The sequence below is a fragment of the Euprymna scolopes genome, chromosome 4 (genome assembly GCF_053919585.1).
Source record: "Euprymna scolopes isolate OS-2025 chromosome 4, ASM5391958v1, whole genome shotgun sequence".
Classification (NCBI taxonomy): Eukaryota; Metazoa; Mollusca; class Cephalopoda; order Sepiida; family Sepiolidae; genus Euprymna; species Euprymna scolopes.
Genome location: NC_136485.1, coordinates 155,572,978 through 155,598,690, shown reverse-complemented (window position 1 = coordinate 155,598,690; position 25,713 = coordinate 155,572,978). Strand labels below are relative to the sequence as shown.

General features: G+C 31.5%; 1 protein-coding gene across 17 annotated transcripts in view; it reads right to left on the bottom strand.

Moving 5' to 3' along the window:
* The window catches only part of LOC145269663 (zwei Ig domain protein zig-8-like), a 1,012,799-nt gene that overhangs the window by 414,135 nt on the left and 572,951 nt on the right, over positions 1–25,713 (bottom strand). For all 17 annotated transcript variants that reach the window (XM_080125478.1, XM_080125377.1, XM_080125391.1 and 14 more), the window contains exon 2: positions 24,605–24,729. In XM_080125478.1, the coding sequence (XP_079981604.1) occupies positions 24,605–24,729 (125 nt within the window). The remainder of the gene's footprint in view (positions 1–24,604; positions 24,730–25,713) is intronic.

The following is a 25,713-nucleotide window of genomic DNA, read 5'->3' as shown; positions in this document are numbered from 1 at the left end:
TCACCAGAATTGTAAACCCAATACTTGCACTTTTGATGAATCACCAGAATTGTAAACCCAATACTTGCACTTTTGATGAATCACCAGAATTGTAAACCCAATACTTGCACTTTTGATGAATCACCAGAATTGTAAACCCAATACTTGCACTTTTGATGAATCACCAGAATTGTAAACCCAATACTTGCACTTTTGATGAATCACCAGAATTTGTAATGTCATTCAAAAGATGATATAAGCATAGAAATAATGGATTAATTGGGGTAGAATTAAAATGGATTTTACTGAATACGTGAATATATTTCAATAATGTTATATATATATAATGGACTCTCCCGTCTATTTGGACGCATGAGCTTCTGCCACAACCAAGTTGCTCGGAAATCCGCACAGATGATTTGTTGATAGTGGTGAAGGTTTTGTGTAGAACCAACCACGCTTTTTGGTATTACTGCTAACCTTTGTTGGTGCAGATGACTGTCACAGGACAAAGTATAAAGTAGATCGCAGGTTTTTATAAGACGTCAGAGTATTCCTTCTCCTAGATGCATGTCTTAACAAAAACTGAGGGTGCATCTCTCCCAGTGAATTAATGCGCCCTGAGATACCAACCTGGAAATTTCTACGACTCGGTGTGGTACATACAGTGCCGAGTGTTCCCAAATGGACACTCATTTCATACTGACCAGGCTCACTGTTGCTTGAGTTCGGTGATCTGGCGAGAACCGGTGTGTCAACGTGATTGTGCCATATATATATATATATATATATATATATATATATATATATATATATATATATATATATATAAATTTTCCATGAGCTAGATTGTTTTCATCTTAAATTCTATGCAATTATGCAGAATGTAGAAACTATGCATAGAATTCACCGTAATAGTTAAATGAAACCAATCATCTAATAAAAAACCATAAAAATGAACAAGTAATTAATTAACGCTCGTTTCTCAAAGTTATATGCAAATTAGTTAATCTTCATGTAGTCGCCCTCACATCTATGACTGGGTATATTAAAAAGTTTGTTGAAATAACTTTGAATAGAAAAAGTACGATTTTAATATTGATGTTAGACCGAGAAGATAACTGAACTTTATAGATTATATAACGAGACAAGCAGACAAATATAAATGCTTATGGAAAGTGAGGGTTGAGGATATGTGTTGCATGGAGAGAAATGATATGAGAATGGTACTGTAGATTTTTAATGTGAATCTTAAATACAGGCTTAGATCTTATGATCTCAGAGGTAGATGAAATCTGGACAGTGTAGGAAGATGTGTGCAGAATAAGAGACTTTGTTGGTTTGGTCACATTGAAAGACTGGGTGAGATCATTTGAGTTAGTAGAACAGTTGAGATAGCTAAGTTAGTTGGCAGGTAAAAGGCCAGGAAAATACGGCAGGTGTAATAAGAGCATATTTGAGAAAAATATGAACAAAAAGACCAAAACAGAGACAGAAGAAGAAAATGGAAGAAGCCTTTGGCTAAGAACAAAGTGCAGTATCTGTTCTGATTCTGAACTTCACCTTTTCTGTCCTCTGTCAGTGGAGGAGAAATCCTTCATGACTAAGACCATTTTTATTTTCGTTCCTATCCAGAGTGCCCCTTTTTGGGGATCTGGATTTTCCTCACATTGTGTCTAACTCTGCCCTCGTGGGGAGGAAAGTAAATAGGAACATCTACTTACATATAAAACAGATGTAAAACCAAAAATGACAATGATGATTATTATAATATTTGTTATATATTCAATATATATATTTTGCTTTGGTATTAAACAATTGACAAACTAAAGCGGTATTTTCAATTACATTATCAACTAAAAGGATTATTAAATTTATTTAGTTTCAAACTGACTGCACTTTAAAAAACAAAGCAATAAAAATAAACTTTTTACATCACAGCAGAATTGACTACGATAATTTATATGACATAATGCACAAGCAGAACTTCGTATCTTCTATTTCTGAGATTTCAATAAATAAATGTTGTGTGATAATTGTATTACGTAAAAGGCAATTACTTATTTCATTTTTGCGTCAAATAATGAAACAAAAAATTGATGGCAGCTAATAAGACAAATGTTTCAAATTTTACTTTAGATAATGAGGAAAACTTGTTCTTTTTTTATTGGATTGTTTTTTAGCACATTAAAAATATGCTAACTTTATTTTGTAGTTTGCTGATGCGAATCCAGGGCAAAATAACCCAGTTGAAATAGGACAAAGTAAGGAAAAGAATTATAAAGGATTGGGGTTGAGGAGCAAGGCCTTTTCTCATTATCTAATGGATGTGCCTCGATAAGAACGCTCAGAGCTTGTCGCTTAGAATTCTTGCAATACCTATACAAAAAGCATGGAGATTTCAAGGTGGAAATTTTTCTGAACAAATACGATGCAGGACTTGACATTGGCCGTGAGAACAGTGCATCACCAAAGACCACCTCTAATATATCAAAAAAATATATTTTGTGAATGATATCAGAGTATTGAGATATGTTTTTTGTGGGGAAAGACTACAGGGTAGAATGATAAAAATGTCGCCCTAAAGAAAACAACACTACAGCTTTATTTTAAAACTTTTATTAAAACAATTCAATTCAGATAATGATTATGCAGTAAAGCTGACATCTATTCAATGTGACCGCCTTCAACCTCAATCACCACCTCGATGCAGGTCCAGAACTGGGAGTATGCTTTTTCCACTAGCACCGGCAGAAGCTCGGTGAATGCTCAGTAAATGATTGTGACGGTCAGGCTGGCTTTGGTGCTGTGGGAGGTCATGTTGGTGATGTTCTCAATGTATGACCAAACGAAATAGTCTAGCAGGTTCAGGTCAGGGGAGGAAGGGGGTGCCAGTGAGTCGTAGCACTCATTCTAAACCCAAGCCTAGGTCTTTTTGGGACTTGTGGGTCAGTGCTGAGCCTTGCTGCCACACCCAGGTCTGCCAGTGGCCATCCGATTGCAGCATGGAATCACCACGCTCTTCAGCACATCCAGGTACACTTTGGTGTTGACCTTCAAGCCTACTTCAAAGATGTGAGGTGGCATTTTCATTTTTAGGGTGCTGGTAATAGTTCTGTTCTCATAGCTTGGATCAGTAGAGAGCATGAGTTGTACAGTGGCGCATCTCTGATCTCGCTTGTTGAATATTGTGCCACTTACAGACATAATGGAAGGCTCCTATCGCTCTTGGGATTTGTACACATCTGGCCAATTAGTAGATGGTCAGCAACAAAAACAGAAGACTGGTTTCATCAAACGGAAATGGAATCAGCTTGTCTTTTCTAGGGCGACAATTTTATCGTTCCGCACTGTATAATGTCAGTTTTACACCCTGTATGAAAAATAGATATTTGATTGTTTCTCTTAACCACATTCAGTTTTTTTTTTTTTAATTATTTGAGTTTCAGTAGAAGAAAAATGCATATATATATATATATATATTTTCTTTTTCTGAACTTATGTTTACCCCTAACAAAGCATATCACTTGGACATAAAGGTTACTATTTGGGGCAATGCCTAGGAAAGATTAGCAAGATGTTAGTTTATATTACATTTAAACTTCTGTGTATCAGTAAAGTCAGGGAAGCAGGCAATAGGAAGGGAAGTCCAAAATCTAGCTGTTCTAGGAAAGAAACTGTTAGAGTAGAAAGCTTTCTAGTATTTAGGAACCTCAACAGTGAAGGGGTGAGATTTTGTTGCTAAGAGAGTGTGTTGGGGATATGTACGTCCAAGGGGCACAAGTGTAACGAGTTCATCAGAGCACATTCATTAAAATATTTGTAAAACAGGCACAGAGATGCAACATTGGAGTGATAAGACAGGGAGTTCGAGTTAAGTTAACAAAATGAGACCTATTAGATTGGAGACTTTTTTTTTTTAACCCTATTCAAGAGGGAAAGACTAGTGGTAGATGCACCAGCCCAGATGTGGCAACAATACTCCATGTATTAGTAGTCTTCTAGCCTAATAGATGGAGCCCACCTTCCTTGCAGCAGCCTTTGCAATGTCCTCAATGTATTTAATAAATATACAATTGTCGTGTAGAAATAGTAGTTTTGGTTTACTGTCTGTCTTTCATGTTATATAACTTTCTTTTAATTAAGAATTCTGATGATATTGGCACTGATTTGATGATTTCATACGATTAAAAGATTAAGCGATAGAAACCTGGAAACTCTGAGAGGATTATTTGTCTGTTTTACTCGAAACTGTTCTGTGGGTTGGATGCGTCTCTGGCGTGTACTTCTTCATAAGTGTATCTCTGTGATCGGTTCATTGTTAATTACAGTTAACCGACACAATGGCATTTACACGCATTATGCCGTTCTTTATTTTGCTTTATCTTTGGGGGGGGGGGGGAGAGAGAGAGAGAGAGAGAGAGAGAGAGAGACAAACACACAGAGTGAGAGAGAGAGACAGACAGAGAGACAGAGACAGAGACAGAGACAGAGAGAGAGACGCTATTATGTTTCTAATGAGTTATCTGCTAACATTTGAGTTTACTTCGCCTCCAACCAAATGGATGGATGGTTATTTTTGTTTTACGGCATATCAACCCTTTTCCGGTTACTTAATGCCGAATCTAGTGATTTTGAAGAACAATTTTTTAATAGAGTATATTTGTTTTTTGTTTTTTTTAAGTCGGTTTCTATTTAACCCATAGTTGGGACCCTAACAGATACTACCAGTTCAGGTCAGAGTGGACCTGGGAGCAATGGCAATTAAAGGGTGGCTCCACACTCCCCAAAGCCCGCAAGCCGGGGCCTCACCATCGGATATAGTTTAAGGTCATATCCAGGACCCCAACCAAATGGATTCTGTCTCCTCCTCCTAGTTTACATAGTTTCTGACTTCCACTTCTCATCCTCCGTCCACATTTTATCATGTCTGCCAAATTTTAAATTATGATCACCTGACAACAGCTATTGAAATCATCTCAATATATAACAATATGAAGTTATCTTTTTGTAGAAGTGATTAATAAAATAATTGCTATATGGAATGAGTGGAATAATAAAATTCTCGCCATAGAAAAGATGAGATGATTCCATTTCCATTTGATGAAAACCGGTTTTCTTTTTTTGTTGCAAACCATCTACTAGTTGGCCAGTTGTGTACAAAAAGACACAATGTTCAACGAGCAAGTTCGGAGATGCGCTGCTGTACAATTCATTCTCCTTACCGATCCAAGTTATGACAAGAGAACCATTGCCAGCACCCTCAAAATGCCAATACAAATGGTTTATCACTTGAGGGTACAACTCAATGAAGTTTCCGGCCACGATTATGGTTGTTGGTGTGGTTTCAAGTGAGGGCCACATCATGCAACTTCACATCTTCCAAGTCGGCTTGAAAGTCAACACCAAAGTGTACCTGGATGTGCTGAAGACTGTACTTATCCCCTGGTGCAATCAGGTGGTCGCTGGCAGCCTCAGGGTGTGGCAGCAGAACTCAGCACCAGCTCACAAGTACAAATGAGACCCAAGCTTGGCTTCAGAAGGTATGCCACCACTTTGTACTCTGCTCTACCACTAAGCTACATCTCCAGATTATATGAATCTGTTTTTGAAGAAGAAATGATTTGCTGAAATTTTATTATTTCTCTTGACTGGTGTAACGTAAAATAGTCTCCTGTGAAAATTATTCTTTTTTATCTCTGAGAAAAGCTATTTTTAAGCTTGGATTTTTCGATTTCCGATACTTATTAGCTCAAGTTCTGTACACAACATGTCTAAAAACACTGCCAGATATATAAATAATCCTTGTGTGAAATTTGCAAAAGATAAGCTCAGCCGTTTCGGAACCTATGAGGAAAGAACTCTCTTTCTCACACACAAAGTAACTTTTATATAATAGTAGAGATCAAATTAATTAAATATTACATTATTTTTCAATTGTCTATAGCAGCGAATGCCTCCACAATGGCAGCCTTCAGAGAGTCGACTATTCTGAGGATGTGCTTGTTGGTCCCAGAAGAAATAGTCAAAGGGGTTGCAGTCGGGTGAAGAGGGCGACCATAAGTTCAGCAACAAGTAATCATGAGCGGGTCGTCTGGACCTTGTATGCAGACGCGGCGTCTTGCTGGAAGATGTAGGGGCACCTGGCGGCAATCTGGTCCACCCAGCACTTCATACCACTCCTCAGCACCTCTTGGTATTTCGTTTACCTTTTTTTCTAGTGTCGGATTTAGCTGCAACACCCTGTAAAATTAGCGTGGCAGTTTCTTACTATATGAGTTGTATTTTGATTGAATCTCATGAATTGACAAATACGGCATCTAAAATGGTGATATTGTGATTGCGATAATTTTACCTAACGTTCACTAACTTTACGTGCACAGTGTTTTCCGAGATGCAGTGAAGCCCTTTTAGTTTTTAAAATTTTATTAGTCTGCATGTTTTTAAACTTAAAATGGACAACACTTGTTATATTCTCGAATTAAAAATGGACAACACTTGTTATATTCTCTAATTAAAAATGGACAACACTTGTTATATTCTCTAATTAAAAATGGACAACACTTGTTATATTCTCTAATTAAAAATGGACAACACTTGTTATATTCTCGAATTAAAAATGGACAACACTTGTTATATTCTCTAATTAAAAATGGACAACACTTGTTATATTCTCTAATTAAAAATGGACAACACTTGTTATATTCTCGAATTAAAAATGGACAACACTTGTTATATTCTCTAATTAAAAATGGACAACACTTGTTATATTCTCGAATTAAAAATGGACAACACTTGTTATATTCTCTAATTAAAAATGGACAACACTTGTTATATTCTCTAATTAAAAATGGACAACACTTGTTATATTCTCGAATTAAAAATGGACAACACTTGTTATATTCTCTAATTAAAAATGGACAACACTTGTTATATTCTCTAATTAAAAATGGACAACACTTGTTATATTCTCTAATTAAAAATGGACAACACTTGTTATATTCTCGAATTAAAAATGGACAACACTTGTTATATTCTCTAATTAAAAATGGACAACACTTGTTATATTCTCTAATTAAAAATGGACAACACTTGTTATATTCTCTAATTAAAAATGGACAACACTTGTTATATTCTCTAATTAAAAATGGACAACACTTGTTATATTCTCTAATTAAAAATGGACAACACTTGTTATATTCTCTAATTAAAAATGGACAACACTTGTTATATTCTCGAATTAAAAATGGACAACACTTGTTATATTCTCTAATTAAAAATGGACAACACTTGTTATATTCTCGAATTAAAAATGGACAACACTTGTTATATTCTCTAATTAAAAATGGACAACACTTGTTATATTCTCGAATTAAAAATGGACAACACTTGTTATATTCTCTAATTAAAAATGGACAACACTTGTTATATTCTCGAATTAAAAATGGACAACACTTGTTATATTCTCTAATTAAAAATGGACAACACTTGTTATATTCTCTAATTAAAAATGGACAACACTTGTTATATTCTCGAATTAAAAATGGACAACACTTGTTATATTCTCTAATTAAAAATGGACAACACTTGTTATATTCTCTAATTAAAAATGGACAACACTTGTTATATTCTCGAATTAAAAATGGACAACACTTGTTATATTCTCTAATTAAAAATGGACAACACTTGTTATATTCTCGAATTAAAAATGGACAACACTTGTTATATTCTCTAATTAAAAATGGACAACACTTGTTATATTCTCGAATTAAAAATGGACAACACTTGTTATATTCTCGAATTAAAAATGGACAACACTTGTTATATTCTCGAATTAAAAATGGACAACACTTGTTATATTCTCTAATTAAAAATGGACAACACTTGTTATATTCTCTAATTAAAAATGGACAACACTTGTTATATTCTCGAATTAAAAATGGACAACACTTGTTATATTCTCGAATTAAAAATAGACAACACTTGTTATATTCTCTAATTAAAAATGGACAACACTTGTTATATTCTCTAATTAAAAATGGACAACACTTGTTATATTCTCGAATTAAAAATGGACAACACTTGTTATATTCTCTAATTAAAAATGGACAACACTTGTTATATTCTCGAATTAAAAATGGACAACACTTGTTATATTCTCTAATTAAAAATGGACAACACTTGTTATATTCTCGAATTAAAAATGGACAACACTTGTTATATTCTCCAATTAAAAATGGACAACACTTGTTATATTCTCGAATTAAAAATGGACAACACTTGTTATATTCTCGAATTAAAAATGGACAACACTTGTTATATTCTCGAATTAAAAATGGACAACACTTGTTATATTCTCCAATTAAAAATGGACAACACTTGTTATATTCTCCAATTAAAAATGGACAACACTTGTTATATTCTCCAATTAAAAATGGACAACACTTGTTATATTCTCCAATTAAAAATGGACAACACTTGTTATATTCTCCAATTAAAAATGGACAACACTTGTTATATTCTCTAATTAAAAATGGACAACACTTGTTATATTCTCTAATTAAAAATGGACAACACTTGTTATATTCTCCAATTAAAAATGGACAACACTTGTTATATTCTCCAATTAAAAATGGACAACACTTGTTATATTCTCCAATTAAAAATGGACAACACTTGTTATATTCTCCAATTAAAAATGGACAACACTTGTTATATTCTCTAATTAAAAATGGACAACACTTGTTATATTCTCCAATTAAAAATGGACAACACTTGTTATATTCTCCAATTAAAAATGGACAACACTTGTTATATTCTCCAATTAAAAATGGACAACACTTGTTATATTCTCGAATTAAAAATGGACAACACTTGTTATATTCTCTAATTAAAAATGGACAACACTTGTTATATTCTCTAATTAAAAATGGACAACACTTGTTATATTCTCTAATTAAAAATGGACAACACTTGTTATATTCTCGAATTAAAAATGGACAACACTTGTTATATTCTCTAATTAAAAATGGACAACACTTGTTATATTCTCGAATTAAAAATGGACAACACTTGTTATATTCTCTAATTAAAAATGGACAACACTTGTTATATTCTCTAATTAAAAATGGACAACACTTGTTATATTCTCTAATTAAAAATGGACAACACTTGTTATATTCTCTAATTAAAAATGGACAACACTTGTTATATTCTCTAATTAAAAATGGACAACACTTGTTATATTCTCTAATTAAAAATGGACAACACTTGTTATATTCTCTAATTAAAAATGGACAACACTTGTTATATTCTCGAATTAAAAATGGACAACACTTGTTATATTCTCTAATTAAAAATGGACAACACTTGTTATATTCTCTAATTAAAAATGGACAACACTTGTTATATTCTCTAATTAAAAATGGACAACACTTGTTATATTCTCTAATTAAAAATGGACAACACTTGTTATATTCTCTAATTAAAAATGGACAACACTTGTTATATTCTCGAATTAAAAATGGACAACACTTGTTATATTCTCTAATTAAAAATGGACAACACTTGTTATATTCTCTATTTAAAAATGGACAACACTTGTTATATTCTCGAATTAAAAATGGACAACACTTGTTATATTCTCTAATTAAAAATGGACAACACTTGTTATATTCTCTAATTAAAAATGGACAACACTTGTTATATTCTCTAATTAAAAATGGACAACACTTGTTATATTCTCTAATTAAAAATGGACAACACTTGTTATATTCTCGAATTAAAAATGGACAACACTTGTTATATTCTCTAATTAAAAATGGACAACACTTGTTATATTCTCGAATTAAAAATGGACAACACTTGTTATATTCTCTAATTAAAAATGGACAACACTTGTTATATTCTCTAATTAAAAATGGACAACACTTGTTATATTCTCGAATTAAAAATGGACAACACTTGTTATATTCTCTAATTAAAAATGGACAACACTTGTTATATTCTCGAATTAAAAATGGACAACACTTGTTATATTCTCTAATTAAAAATGGACAACACTTGTTATATTCTCGAATTAAAAATGGACAACACTTGTTATATTCTCGAATTAAAAATGGACAACACTTGTTATATTCTCGAATTAAAAATGGACAACACTTGTTATATTCTCCAATTAAAAATGGACAACACTTGTTATATTCTCCAATTAAAAATGGACAACACTTGTTATATTCTCGAATTAAAAATGGACAACACTTGTTATATTCTCGAATTAAAAATGGACAACACTTGTTATATTCTCGAATTAAAAATGGACAACACTTGTTATATTCTCGAATTAAAAATGGACAACACTTGTTATATTCTCGAATTAAAAATGGACAACACTTGTTATATTCTCGAATTAAAAATGGACAACACTTGTTATATTCTCGAATTAAAAATGGACAACACTTGTTATATTCTCCAATTAAAAATGGACAACACTTGTTATATTCTCCAATTAAAAATGGACAACACTTGTTATATTCTCCAATTAAAAATGGACAACACTTGTTATATTCTCCAATTAAAAATGGACAACACTTGTTATATTCTCCAATTAAAAATGGACAACACTTGTTATATTCTCCAATTAAAAATGGACAACACTTGTTATATTCTCCAATTAAAAATGGACAACACTTGTTATATTCTCCAATTAAAAATGGACAACACTTGGTATATTCTCCAATTAAAAATGGACAACACTTGTTATATTCTCCAATTAAAAATGGACAACACTTGTTATATTCTCCAATTAAAAATGGACAACACTTGTTATATTCTCCAATTAAAAATGGACAACACTTGTTATATTCTCTAATTAAAAATGGACAACACTTGTTATATTCTCTAATTAAAAATGGACAACACTTGTTATATTCTCCAATTAAAAATGGACAACACTTGTTATATTCTCCAATTAAAAATGGACAACACTTGTTATATTCTCCAATTAAAAATGGACAACACTTGTTATATTCTCCAATTAAAAATGGACAACACTTGTTATATTCTCGAATTAAAAATGGACAACACTTGTTATATTCTCCAATTAAAAATGGACAACACTTGTTATATTCTCCAATTAAAAATGGACAACACTTGTTATATTCTCCAATTAAAAATGGACAACACTTGTTATATTCTCGAATTAAAAATGGACAACACTTGTTATATTCTCTAATTAAAAATGGACAACACTTGTTATATTCTCGAATTAAAAATGGACAACACTTGTTATATTCTCGAATTAAAAATGGACAACACTTGTTATATTCTCTAATTAAAAATGGACAACACTTGTTATATTCTCTAATTAAAAATGGACAACACTTGTTATATTCTCTAATTAAAAATGGACAACACTTGTTATATTCTCGAATTAAAAATGGACAACACTTGTTATATTCTCTAATTAAAAATGGACAACACTTGTTATATTCTCGAATTAAAAATGGACAACACTTGTTATATTCTCGAATTAAAAATGGACAACACTTGTTATATTCTCTAATTAAAAATGGACAACACTTGTTATATTCTCTAATTAAAAATGGACAACACTTGTTATATTCTCTAATTAAAAATGGACAACACTTGTTATATTCTCGAATTAAAAATGGACAACACTTGTTATATTCTCTAATTAAAAATGGACAACACTTGTTATATTCTCGAATTAAAAATGGACAACACTTGTTATATTCTCGAATTAAAAATGGACAACACTTGTTATATTCTCGAATTAAAAATGGACAACACTTGTTATATTCTCCAATTAAAAATGGACAACACTTGTTATATTCTCGAATTAAAAATGGACAACACTTGTTATATTCTCGAATTAAAAATGGACAACACTTGTTATATTCTCGAATTAAAAATGGACAACACTTGTTATATTCTCGAATTAAAAATGGACAACACTTGTTATATTCTCGAATTAAAAATGGACAACACTTGTTATATTCTCGAATTAAAAATGGACAACACTTGTTATATTCTCGAATTAAAAATGGACAACACTTGTTATATTCTCCAATTAAAAATGGACAACACTTGTTATATTCTCCAATTAAAAATGGACAACACTTGTTATATTCTCCAATTAAAAATGGACAACACTTGTTATATTCTCCAATTAAAAATGGACAACACTTGTTATATTCTCCAATTAAAAATGGACAACACTTGTTATATTCTCCAATTAAAAATGGACAACACTTGTTATATTCTCCAATTAAAAATGGACAACACTTGTTATATTCTCCAATTAAAAATGGACAACACTTGTTATATTCTCCAATTAAAAATGGACAACACTTGTTATATTCTCCAATTAAAAATGGACAACACTTGTTATATTCTCCAATTAAAAATGGACAACACTTGTTATATTCTCCAATTAAAAATGGACAACACTTGTTATATTCTCTAATTAAAAATGGACAACACTTGTTATATTCTCTAATTAAAAATGGACAACACTTGTTATATTCTCCAATTAAAAATAGACAACACTTGTTATATTCTCCAATTAAAAATGGACAACACTTGTTATATTCTCCAATTAAAAATGGACAACACTTGTTATATTCTCCAATTAAAAATGGACAACACTTGTTATATTCTCCAATTAAAAATGGACAACACTTGTTATATTCTCCAATTAAAAATGGACAACACTTGTTATATTCTCCAATTAAAAATGGACAACACTTGTTATATTCTCCAATTAAAAATGGACAACACTTGTTATATTCTTGAATTAAAAATGGACAACACTTGTTATATTCTCTAATTAAAAATGGACAACACTTGTTATATTCTCGAATTAAAAATGGACAACACTTGTTATATTCTCGAATTAAAAATGGACAACACTTGTTATATTCTCTAATTAAAAATGGACAACACTTGTTATATTCTCTAATTAAAAATGGACAACACTTGTTATATTCTCTAATTAAAAATGGACAACACTTGTTATATTCTCGAATTAAAAATGGACAACACTTGTTATATTCTCTAATTAAAAATGGACAACACTTGTTATATTCTCGAATTAAAAATGGACAACACTTGTTATATTCTCGAATTAAAAATGGACAACACTTGTTATATTCTCTAATTAAAAATGGACAACACTTGTTATATTCTCTAATTAAAAATGGACAACACTTGTTATATTCTCTAATTAAAAATGGACAACACTTGTTATATTCTCGAATTAAAAATGGACAACACTTGTTATATTCTCTAATTAAAAATGGACAACACTTGTTATATTCTCGAATTAAAAATGGACAACACTTGTTATATTCTCGAATTAAAAATGGACAACACTTGTTATATTCTCTAATTAAAAATGGACAACACTTGTTATATTCTCGAATTAAAAATGGACAACACTTGTTATATTCTCGAATTAAAAATGGACAACACTTGTTATATTCTCTAATTAAAAATGGACAACACTTGTTATATTCTCGAATTAAAAATGGACAACACTTGTTATATTCTCTAATTAAAAATGGACAACACTTGTTATATTCTCTAATTAAAAATGGACAACACTTGTTATATTCTCGAATTAAAAATCGACAACACTTGTTATATTCTCTAATTAAAAATGGACAACACTTGTTATATTCTCGAATTAAAAATGGACAACACTTGTTATATTCTCTAATTAAAAATGGACAACACTTGTTATATTCTCTAATTAAAAATGGACAACACTTGTTATATTCTCGAATTAAAAATGGACAACACTTGTTATATTCTCGAATTAAAAATGGACAACACTTGTTATATTCTCGAATTAAAAATGGACAACACTTGTTATATTCTCTAATTAAAAATGGACAACACTTGTTATATTCTCGAATTAAAAATGGACAACACTTGTTATATTCTCGAATTAAAAATGGACAACACTTGTTATATTCTCGAATTAAAAATGGACAACACTTGTTATATTCTCTAATTAAAAATGGACAACACTTGTTATATTCTCTAATTAAAAATGGACAACACTTGTTATATTCTCGAATTAAAAATGGACAACACTTGTTATATTCTCGAATTAAAAATGGACAACACTTGTTATATTCTCTAATTAAAAATGGACAACACTTGTTATATTCTCTAATTAAAAATGGACAACACTTGTTATATTCTCGAATTAAAAATGGACAACACTTGTTATATTCTCTAATTAAAAATGGACAACACTTGTTATATTCTCGAATTAAAAATGGACAACACTTGTTATATTCTCTAATTAAAAATGGACAACACTTGTTATATTCTCGAATTAAAAATGGACAACACTTGTTATATTCTCCAATTAAAAATGGACAACACTTGTTATATTCTCGAATTAAAAATGGACAACACTTGTTATATTCTCGAATTAAAAATGGACAACACTTGTTATATTCTCTAATTAAAAATGGACAACACTTGTTATATTCTCGAATTAAAAATGGACAACACTTGTTATATTCTCTAATTAAAAATGGACAACACTTGTTATATTCTCGAATTAAAAATGGACAACACTTGTTATATTCTCGAATTAAAAATGGACAACACTTGTTATATTCTCGAATTAAAAATGGACAACACTTGTTATATTCTCGAATTAAAAATGGACAACACTTGTTATATTCTCGAATTAAAAATGGACAACACTTGTTATATTCTCGAATTAAAAATGGACAACACTTGTTATATTCTCCAATTAAAAATGGACAACACTTGTTATATTCTCCAATTAAAAATGGACAACACTTGTTATATTCTCCAATTAAAAATGGACAACACTTGTTATATTCTCCAATTAAAAATGGACAACACTTGTTATATTCTCCAATTAAAAATGGACAACACTTGTTATATTCTCCAATTAAAAATGGACAACACTTGTTATATTCTCCAATTAAAAATGGACAACACTTGTTATATTCTCCAATTAAAAATGGACAACACTTGTTATATTCTCCAATTAAAAATGGACAACACTTGTTATATTCTCCAATTAAAAATGGACAACACTTGTTATATTCTCCAATTAAAAATGGACAACACTTGTTATATTCTCTAATTAAAAATGGACAACACTTGTTATATTCTCGAATTAAAAATGGACAACACTTGTTATATTCTCTAATTAAAAATGGACAACACTTGTTATATTCTCGAATTAAAAATGGACAACACTTGTTATATTCTCGAATTAAAAATGGACAACACTTGTTATATTCTCGAATTAAAAATGGACAACACTTGTTATATTCTCGAATTAAAAATGGACAACACTTGTTATATTCTCTAATTAAAAATGGACAACACTTGTTATATTCTCGAATTAAAAATGGACAACACTTGTTATATTCTCGAATTAAAAATGGACAACACTTGTTATATTCTCTAATTAAAAATGGACAACACTTGTTATATTCTCGAATTAAAAATGGACAACACTTGTTATATTCTCTAATTAAAAATGGACAACACTTGTTATATTCTCTAATTAAAAATGGACAACACTTGTTATATTCTCGAATTAAAAATCGACAACACTTGTTATATTCTCTAATTAAAAATGGACAACACTTGTTATATTCTCGAATTAAAAATGGACAACACTTGTTATATTCTCTAATTAAAAATGGACAACACTTGTTATATTCTCTAATTAAAAATGGACAACACTTGTTATATTCTCGAATTAAAAATGGACAACACTTGTTATATTCTCGAATTAAAAATGGACAACACTTGTTATATTCTCGAATTAAAAATGGACAACACTTGTTATATTCTCTAATTAAAAATGGACAACACTTGTTATATTCTCGAATTAAAAATGGACAACACTTGTTATATTCTCGAATTAAAAATGGACAACACTTGTTATATTCTCGAATTAAAAATGGACAACACTTGTTATATTCTCTAATTAAAAATGGACAACACTTGTTATATTCTCTAATTAAAAATGGACAACACTTGTTATATTCTCGAATTAAAAATGGACAACACTTGTTATATTCTCGAATTAAAAATGGACAACACTTGTTATATTCTCTAATTAAAAATGGACAACACTTGTTATATTCTCTAATTAAAAATGGACAACACTTGTTATATTCTCGAATTAAAAATGGACAACACTTGTTATATTCTCTAATTAAAAATGGACAACACTTGTTATATTCTCGAATTAAAAATGGACAACACTTGTTATATTCTCTAATTAAAAATGGACAACACTTGTTATATTCTCGAATTAAAAATGGACAACACTTGTTATATTCTCGAATTAAAAATGGACAACACTTGTTATATTCTCGAATTAAAAATGGACAACACTTGTTATATTCTCGAATTAAAAATGGACAACACTTGTTATATTCTCTAATTAAAAATGGACAACACTTGTTATATTCTCGAATTAAAAATGGACAACACTTGTTATATTCTCTAATTAAAAATGGACAACACTTGTTATATTCTCGAATTAAAAATGGACAACACTTGTTATATTCTCGAATTAAAAATGGACAACACTTGTTATATTCTCGAATTAAAAATGGACAACACTTGTTATATTCTCGAATTAAAAATGGACAACACTTGTTATATTCTCGAATTAAAAATGGACAACACTTGTTATATTCTCGAATTAAAAATGGACAACACTTGTTATATTCTCCAATTAAAAATGGACAACACTTGTTATATTCTCCAATTAAAAATGGACAACACTTGTTATATTCTCCAATTAAAAATGGACAACACTTGTTATATTCTCCAATTAAAAATGGACAACACTTGTTATATTCTCCAATTAAAAATGGACAACACTTGTTATATTCTCCAATTAAAAATGGACAACACTTGTTATATTCTCCAATTAAAAATGGACAACACTTGTTATATTCTCCAATTAAAAATGGACAACACTTGTTATATTCTCCAATTAAAAATGGACAACACTTGTTATATTCTCCAATTAAAAATGGACAACACTTGTTATATTCTCCAATTAAAAATGGACAACACTTGTTATATTCTCTAATTAAAAATGGACAACACTTGTTATATTCTCGAATTAAAAATGGACAACACTTGTTATATTCTCTAATTAAAAATGGACAACACTTGTTATATTCTCGAATTAAAAATGGACAACACTTGTTATATTCTCGAATTAAAAATGGACAACACTTGTTATATTCTCGAATTAAAAATGGACAACACTTGTTATATTCTCGAATTAAAAATGGACAACACTTGTTATATTCTCGAATTAAAAATGGACAACACTTGTTATATTCTCGAATTAAAAATGGACAACACTTGTTATATTCTCGAATTAAAAATGGACAACACTTGTTATATTCTCGAATTAAAAATGAGTTATACCTTGTTGTTGATATTTATTTTTACGAAATTTAAAAATGTTTCGTATTAGCAAAAGACTGTTAGGTTAGACACAGTTATTTTATTTTATTTTATTTTTTAAAAAGTCTAGAGAAGCATGTTATTATTAGGGCTAGGACAACAGCATATTCTTTTCATTGTTTTGACTCTCGAGTATATATCCGACACAGACATAATTAATCAACTGAGAACCATTATTCCATGGACTTCTTTTAGAATTAATCACTAGTAAAAATATATAGAATTGCTATGAAATTGTTTACATAAAATTGCAACATTTAATCATCCGATAATTTTACTTAAATTGTAAAAAATATAATAAAAATGAAGTTTGAATATTTTACTTAAAATTGTAAAAACATAATAAAAATGAGATCCATAAATCTAAATGTAATATGCATCGGATTTTTTGGATTATTTTCATGATTCATAGAAAATCTTATTCTAATTCTACCCGTCAGTTATAAGTATCGTTTCCGTGACTTTTTTCTCTCTTGCATCTCTCTGTATCTCTTATTTCATTAACTGTCAAAAATAACAAAAAGAAATGAAAATAAATTGAAATTATACATATTATTATTAGAACTAGGACAACAACATATTCTTTTCATTGTTTTGATTCTCGAGTGTGTATCCGTTGATATCTTATATCCTTTTATATAGAGTAATGTGGTTCTCGTTTGATTAACTGTGTCTAACTGTGTCGGATATAAACTCGACAGTCAAAACAATAATAAGAATATGCTGTTGTTATAACTATTATATTGCCAATAACATGGTATGACGATAACGAGTAAAAACAGTCTACTTTACTCAGTAAATTTGGATTTGTCAGCTTAAATGCTGTTTAGGTCTGATTTTGAAAATCCGACAAGATAACTAAATGGATGGAGATGAGAGGAATTAATAATAATAAAAAAGAAATGCTGAAACACCGGATTTATTTTTATGATTATTATTCATGAGAAACAAAAATGAAAACAAACATATGCAAAACTGTTGATATACCTTAAAACAGCCGAAGCGAAACAACCTTGTTTATGTAAAAAGATAAGGGAAATTTGATGCACCAAAACAGATTAAAAACTGCATTAAAAACTTGGGATAAGGTATGTTTGCAATTGGCTGAAAAAAAAAAAAGAGATAAGCAGAACCCGAACGAAAATGCAGATATGCAAGCTTTTACATAGAAATTAAAAAAAAAAAAAAAAATCATCATAATCATAATAATAATAATAATAATAATAATAATAATAATAATAGGCTTAACATCCGTTTTGCTAGAATGTGTTGGACTGCTTTAAGTAAATTGATTTCCAAGCCAACCTATTTCTGCCCAGATTTTTTTTTCATCCCTCTTCCTCTCATGGTTTTCCTTGGCTCTTTTTTTTTTTTTTTTTTTTTTTTACACAGTGATCACCACTTATCAAGGCCCGGAAGCCACTCAGGGATAAGGGTTATTGCAAGTACATTAAGTTAGTGAGGAGATTTGCTGAAGTGTTTACTTAAGGGGGCGGTTCATTAGGAATTTGTTAACATTGGACTTGAAGACATCCAAGTTGTAGTCCGGAGGGAAGCAGGCAGACGGAACAGAGTTCCACAGGCGTGCAGTTCTAAGAAAGAAGCTTTGTTCATGGAATCCGCGTTTTGATTTAGGCACAGATATAGAGTGGGGGAAACTGTAAAGTGAACTTGCTACCTTAATTGTTCTACACCTAACCAATAACTCTCAATCAAAGTATCTACTCAATCGTTATTTTCATGGCAAGTGCTCGTCTGAGCTCCCATCTATTGTCCCGCCTTGCCAAACTTTCACAAAAACACACCCGTCTAGCTGAAACACAATCAATAATTTTCCCTACTCTTTATCTGTGCCTAAACCTAAACGTGGATTCTATGAACAAAACTTCTTTCTTAGAACTGCACACCTGTGGAACTCTCTTCCGTTTGCCTACTTTCCAGTTGACTATAGTCATCTTCAAATCCAATGTAAACAAGTTCTTGATGAGCCATTTCCACTACTAACGATTACTACGATATTGTCCCATTTACTACCGTACATTCATTAAACTTTATCCTCGAGTGGTCATCGGGACTTGATAAGTAGTGACTTCTTTGCCCCCCCCCCAAAAAAAAAGCATCTTCCTATATTGTTCAGATTTAATCCACCTCCAGGGTCAGCAGATCCAAGCTTGTCTTTAAGATTCACATTACAAATGCATCATATCATTCTCATTTTATATTTCTCTCTATGTAACACATGTTTTCAACCCTCACTGGGCAAGTTCCACTTCCAGACATCATCACATTGCATACAAAAACTTGATAGGACTCTTCCCTTTATATACACTGGTAATGCTCGGCTGGTTAGTAATGACTAGGGCTATGACAACAGCATATTCTTTTCATTGTTTTGACTCTTGAGTGTGAATTCCTTGATATCTTACGGGCTTTTATATAGAGTGATGTGGTTCTCGTTTGATTAACAGTGTCTAACTGTGACGGATATATACTCGAGAGTCAAAACAATGGAAAGAATATGCTGTTGTCACAGCCCTAGTAATGACAGAGGTTTCCTGAACTTTCGCTAACGACTACTAACTCTTGCAATCACGCTAGCACCTACTTCACTCTCTTCTGCAATAGTGTATCACTAAGGTAACAAAACTCGACAACTTCACTAGCTTCACCATCCACATCCATGCCCTCCATATTATCTAATAAAATAAGCTGAATTTTAGGTGTTTTCTTTTTTCTTTTTAATTTGTGGGTTAAACAATTTAAAAAAAAGATTTTTTCTTTTCAACATTATTATTATATACACAGTATTTGGAAAATCGATGTCATAACTTTAAGATTATCTTTATGTGTATATAAAAGGCACTTTGGTGTGTGTGTGTGTGTGTGTGTCCGTTTTCTATGGATCCCAAGAGGGCTGGATCGATTTTTATGAAATTTCACGTAAATGTACTTCATGTAGAGTGTTCTTAGATAGGGTTTTTGTCGGAATACTTCTGATAGGTATCGAAAATTAATTAATATAAATGTTGCGGCTTAAATGCTGAAAGAAGAACCTGAAAGGCTTGGAAACAATCAAATGAAATATATATTAACAGAAAAGACAGAAACGTACATTGGTTGAGTGGAACTCTGCTTAACTGGAAGGACAAAGTAAGGTTACGACTCACTCCAGTTGAGTCTCAAGTCCAGACTGCTCGATCGCAGAAACTGGTTACCGGAAGTGACGTCAGGAAGAGTCCATAATCAGAATCTGTAGCAGTACCAACCCAACAACAAAAATATTCACACTTTAAGAACATCTTCGCCAAAAGAAGTATCGTAAATATGACCCCCTTTTTTTTCTTTTTTTTTTACATGGTAGTCACCACTTATCAAGATCCGGAAGCCACTCGAGGATAAGGATTATTGCGTGTACAGTAGTCAATGGGATAATATCGCAGTAATCGTTAGTAATGGAGATTTGATAAAGTGTCTTACTAAAGGGGCCGGTTTATCAGGAATTTGTTTATGTTGGACTTGAAGACATCCAAGTTATAGTCAGGTGGGAAACAGACAAACGGAAGAGAGTTCCACAGGCGTGCACTTCTAACAAAGAAGCTTTGTTTACGAAATCTACGTTTTGATTTATGCACAGGTAACGAGTGGGAAAAATTATTGACAGTGGTTTCAGTTAGACGGGTGTTTTTTGTGAAAGATTAGCGAGGGAGGACCAGAGATTGGAGCTCAGCCGAGCACTTGCCATGGAAATAAGGATAAAACAAAGACAAGCTTGCAACGTCTCTTCTGTGAGAGAGAGGTTGCAGGGAAGAGAAAAGAGCATCCCCCATAAAAGACACAAAGTCTATTTTGTACTCTGTCAAGGCAGGATAGACTGTTTTTAGCAGCTCCTGCCCAGATGTGGCAACAGTACTCCATCCTTGGACGTACTTGGCTTTTATATAGATAGAGAATTGCATCAGCAGTGAGATATCTTCTGGCACGGTAGAAGGATCCCACCATTTTTCCAGTGACCTTGGCAACAGACTTGATGTACATGTTCCATTTTAGATCAGGTGTAAAGGTCAATCCCAGAAACTTGTCCAAACATGGGGCCTCCCCAAGACGAGAGCCATCCATTTCAATTGATGCCAGATGAGGACCTATAATGTTGTTGATGAGACATAAAACAAAATCAAATCAACCAATCAATTTACCTAATAAAATAAACTGAATTTTAAGTGATTTTTTAATTATTATTTATGTCTTATACAGTTAAAAAAAAAGAAGTCTCTTCCATTGTTACATGTATGGTAACTACTCTACTGTTATTTCCATCTAGAAACTTCTCGAGAAAAATGTCTTAGATATGACATGAAATTGTATTCAGTGGTGCTCCACTACTGCTCCCAAGCTTACTCTAGCCTGGAGTAATATTAGTTGTCAGACCCATGTATGGGTTCAATGGAATCTATCATTTATAGACTCTTTACTAAAAAAACTATAGACCTACTAGAAGATATACCCGGCGTTGCCCGGTTGTAAAATATGCACAAATATTAAATTTTAATTAATGTGAAATTTTATTTCTTATAAACAAAAATACATTAAATTCTTTAAAAGGAAAAGAAAAAAAAAAAGGAAAAACGGACAGAAACTGAACCATGTGCATGCAAGTACTATGTTTTTTCTAAACAGTTCATTTCTTGTAAGTAAAACAAAAAATACTCGAGATGAGATTGAAACCAAAACCTAAAGACATTGAGTCAAGTACGATAACCATTACACCAGCTTGACATAACTTTTAAAGAGTGTTTTCAAACCAACTAATACTTAACAAAAGGAAGCTGTCATATTTCATAACTGCGCATGCACACTCGTGAAACAGTTAAAAACAGATAAAAATCTGGTGACCTCCCACATACCAATTTTTCAATTTTGACTCTTTAGCAGCCCTTTTGTCTCGATGAAAATGGATTAAAAAGTTTTCCACATGTTTGAATATCCTATATACCAAATTTCAAGTTTTTAGATAAAAAAATCGTTCAGTATATAGGTTGAGACGTGACCTCACACACAAACACACATTCTCACCTTTATAGATATATAGATAAAACAAACTATAAATATTTGAACATGTTGGGAACTTGAAATATAGTGGCATTAACATGAATGACCAAGTTCGGCACTGAACAAGAGGGGTTCATATGAATACAATGGAGCAACAAATTTATTTGCTTGAAAATGCTCAACTTGCAAAAATGTTCAATTACCATATTATCAAGCAAACAGCATGAATGACCAAAAGATTATCGTAAACATCCTAATAGAAACGAAAATCGTTTTCAAAAACTTAACACTACAAAAATCAAAGAAAATCAACCACATACTGTGATTAATACGCAAAAATCACAAACACCTTCAAAAGAAGTATCATAAATATGACCGATAATGTTGTCGATGAGACATAAAATCAAGTCAAATCAAATCATCCTAGTTGCATTTGGAATTCATCCTAGCTCGTTTATTATTCTTGATATTTAAAAGTAATCTCCCGAGAAAATTGTATTTATTGCTGATGCCACACTCTATAATATACATGATGTAAAAACCGTATATTCATATAACCAAAGTAATGGCATGAGAAAAATATCCGCAATCTTTAGTGGAATTAATCAATGAATCGTGGGAGATGATCGACTGAGCTCCAATCTTTGGTTCCTCCTTGTAAGACATTTACAGTGAGAACTTGTATTGCTACCACAACAGAACTAAAGATTTGCCTTTCTCCCTCTATGTGCACGACGTCAAAGGAAATTTCCATTGATAAAGCTTATTTTCAAAGGTTTCTTGCCTGTGGAATACATAATCGTGGAACTGCTTCCCTGCTGATTACAATTTAGTTGCCTTCAAATTCAATGTCAAAAGATTCTTACCCTAAAACAGCCAATTCATACCACTGATCAATGTTAGTACTTTTGAAGTGTGCCTCGTTTTTTTTTTTTTAGTTTATAATCATTCTGTCTCATTAACCCTTGCCCTCGAGTGGCTCTTAGGTTTGATAAGTGATGATCTAATAGCAAAAAAAAAAAAAGTATTTGTAGATGTGTTAAAAGCAAGCAAACTTTTCCCCTTGTGCACAGATTATTGTAATGTCGTCTTTAATAGGCATTTTGTGTTTGTAACCAAAATTTTAAATATTATTTCAAAGAAATATGATGTTGAATAATACTGGTCATTATAGAGGCTAGCCCAGAAGTAGTGACCTATTTAAAAACTTGAATAACTTTTAAAATGGGTCACTATTTCTGGGCCACCTTGTATTTAACTAGTATATGATTCATTTTATTTAATACTATGTTCTTGTTAAATAATATCGTGAGGTTTTTTTTATAGAGAAAAAAAATCATATTAAAAAAAAAAAAAGGAAAAACTTTTTTTTATGGGATACAGAGCTTTAGGGTTCTGTGACTCTCCATTGCTCAAAGTTTAGAAACTACCGTTTAAAAGCCGACCAAGATGATTTATGCGGTAAATGTATTAAATAGCCAAACGTTGATCTCCAGAGCAGAATCTTAGAAGTAATTTTGGTTGACATTTTTATTTTTATTATAACGTATTAGAGTTGATCGAGATTGGAAAAAAAAAAAAAAAAAAATGTAAACTGTTATCAGAAAATATTTGAAAGAAAAAAAAACAGCTGTAGTTTGTTTAGAATATAGCAATTATTATATACACAGTGTTTGGAAAATCGATTTCTTTGAGATCATTTCTATGTAATATATAAAACGCACTTTGTGTGTGTGTGTGTGTTCGTGTGTGTGCGCGTGATATATGTATGGTGTGTGTGTGTGTGTGTGTGTGTGTATGTGTGTGTGTGTGTGTGTGTGTGTGTGTGAGAGTTCGGTTTTTATAAAGCTCAATCCGATTTTTATGAAATTTCACATAAATATACTTTATATGTCTAAGACTGTCCTTAAAAAGGTTTTGTATCAGGATACCTCTGATAAGTATAAAAGGCACTGTGTGTGTGTGTGTGTGTGTTTTTGTTTGTTTTTTCTGAAAAAGAAATAAATGATCTGGGTATATAAACGCTAATAATAAACAAAAAAACGGTACTTACTGTTTTAGTGCCCAAGTTTTCTATTAAGCAATGAAGGATTGCTGTCTCTCCCCGATGAAATGTTACATTTGTAGGTGAAGGGTGAAAACGAGGTACTGGTGCTGAGTCATCGTATTGGGCAAATGCTGCAAGTAAAATAGAAACAAGGGAAATCATTTTTATGTTGATCAATATAACACATTATAATTAGTGTAATAATTACGGCATAATCACGTTGACATACCGGTTCCTCCTGGATCACTGAAGTTAAGCAACGCTGAACCTGGTCAGTACTAAATGGGTGACCATTTGGGACTTTCAGGTGCTGCATGTGCTCTCCGCTTATCTCGGCATGTTTATAATCGTCCTGGACTTCTTCTTACCACTGGATGCAAGCAGTGCCGATTCAGAAGAGGTGTGGTTGAGGATTATGTAACCCTTGCCTCATATTTACTACAGGAGGTATCCTTTGTTTTTGAAGACTGAACAGAGGCATCGACATCGAATTATGAAATAATTTGGATTGATATTAACATTATTATTATTACATTACAAACGGATCAGTTTGTAAGACGTGAGTTGACTTACAATCAAATGTAATCCTACTACAGAATCAGTGAGTGGCTTCCGGGCCTTGACCACCGTGTATAAAAAAAAAAAAAAAAATGGAAAACACGAGTAAGCAGATAAACACAAGTGACATTTTATGTTTTAAGAATTGGTTAGAAAATTTATTATAATTTTCAGTCATGGTGAAGTCACATAATCTTCTGTATAAATAAAAATCAATGTTTGTTTGTGTGCTATATAAATTGATATACAGGATGGGATGATAAAATTGTCGCCCTAAAAAAGACGATAGGATTCCATTTTCGTTTGATGAAAATCGGTTTTCTTTTTTTATTTTGTTGCAGATTATGTACTAGTTGGCCAGTTGTGTAGAAATCCCAAGAACGATAGGAGCCTTCTGTCATGTCTGAAAGTGACACAAGACGGAGATGCGCCGCTGTACAACTAATGCTCTTTACCAATCCAAGTCAACATGCAAATCCGAACGGTTGAGGACACAGTTCAACGGAGTTTCCAGCTACGGTTATTATCTTTGGTGTGGTTTCAAGTGAGAGCAACCT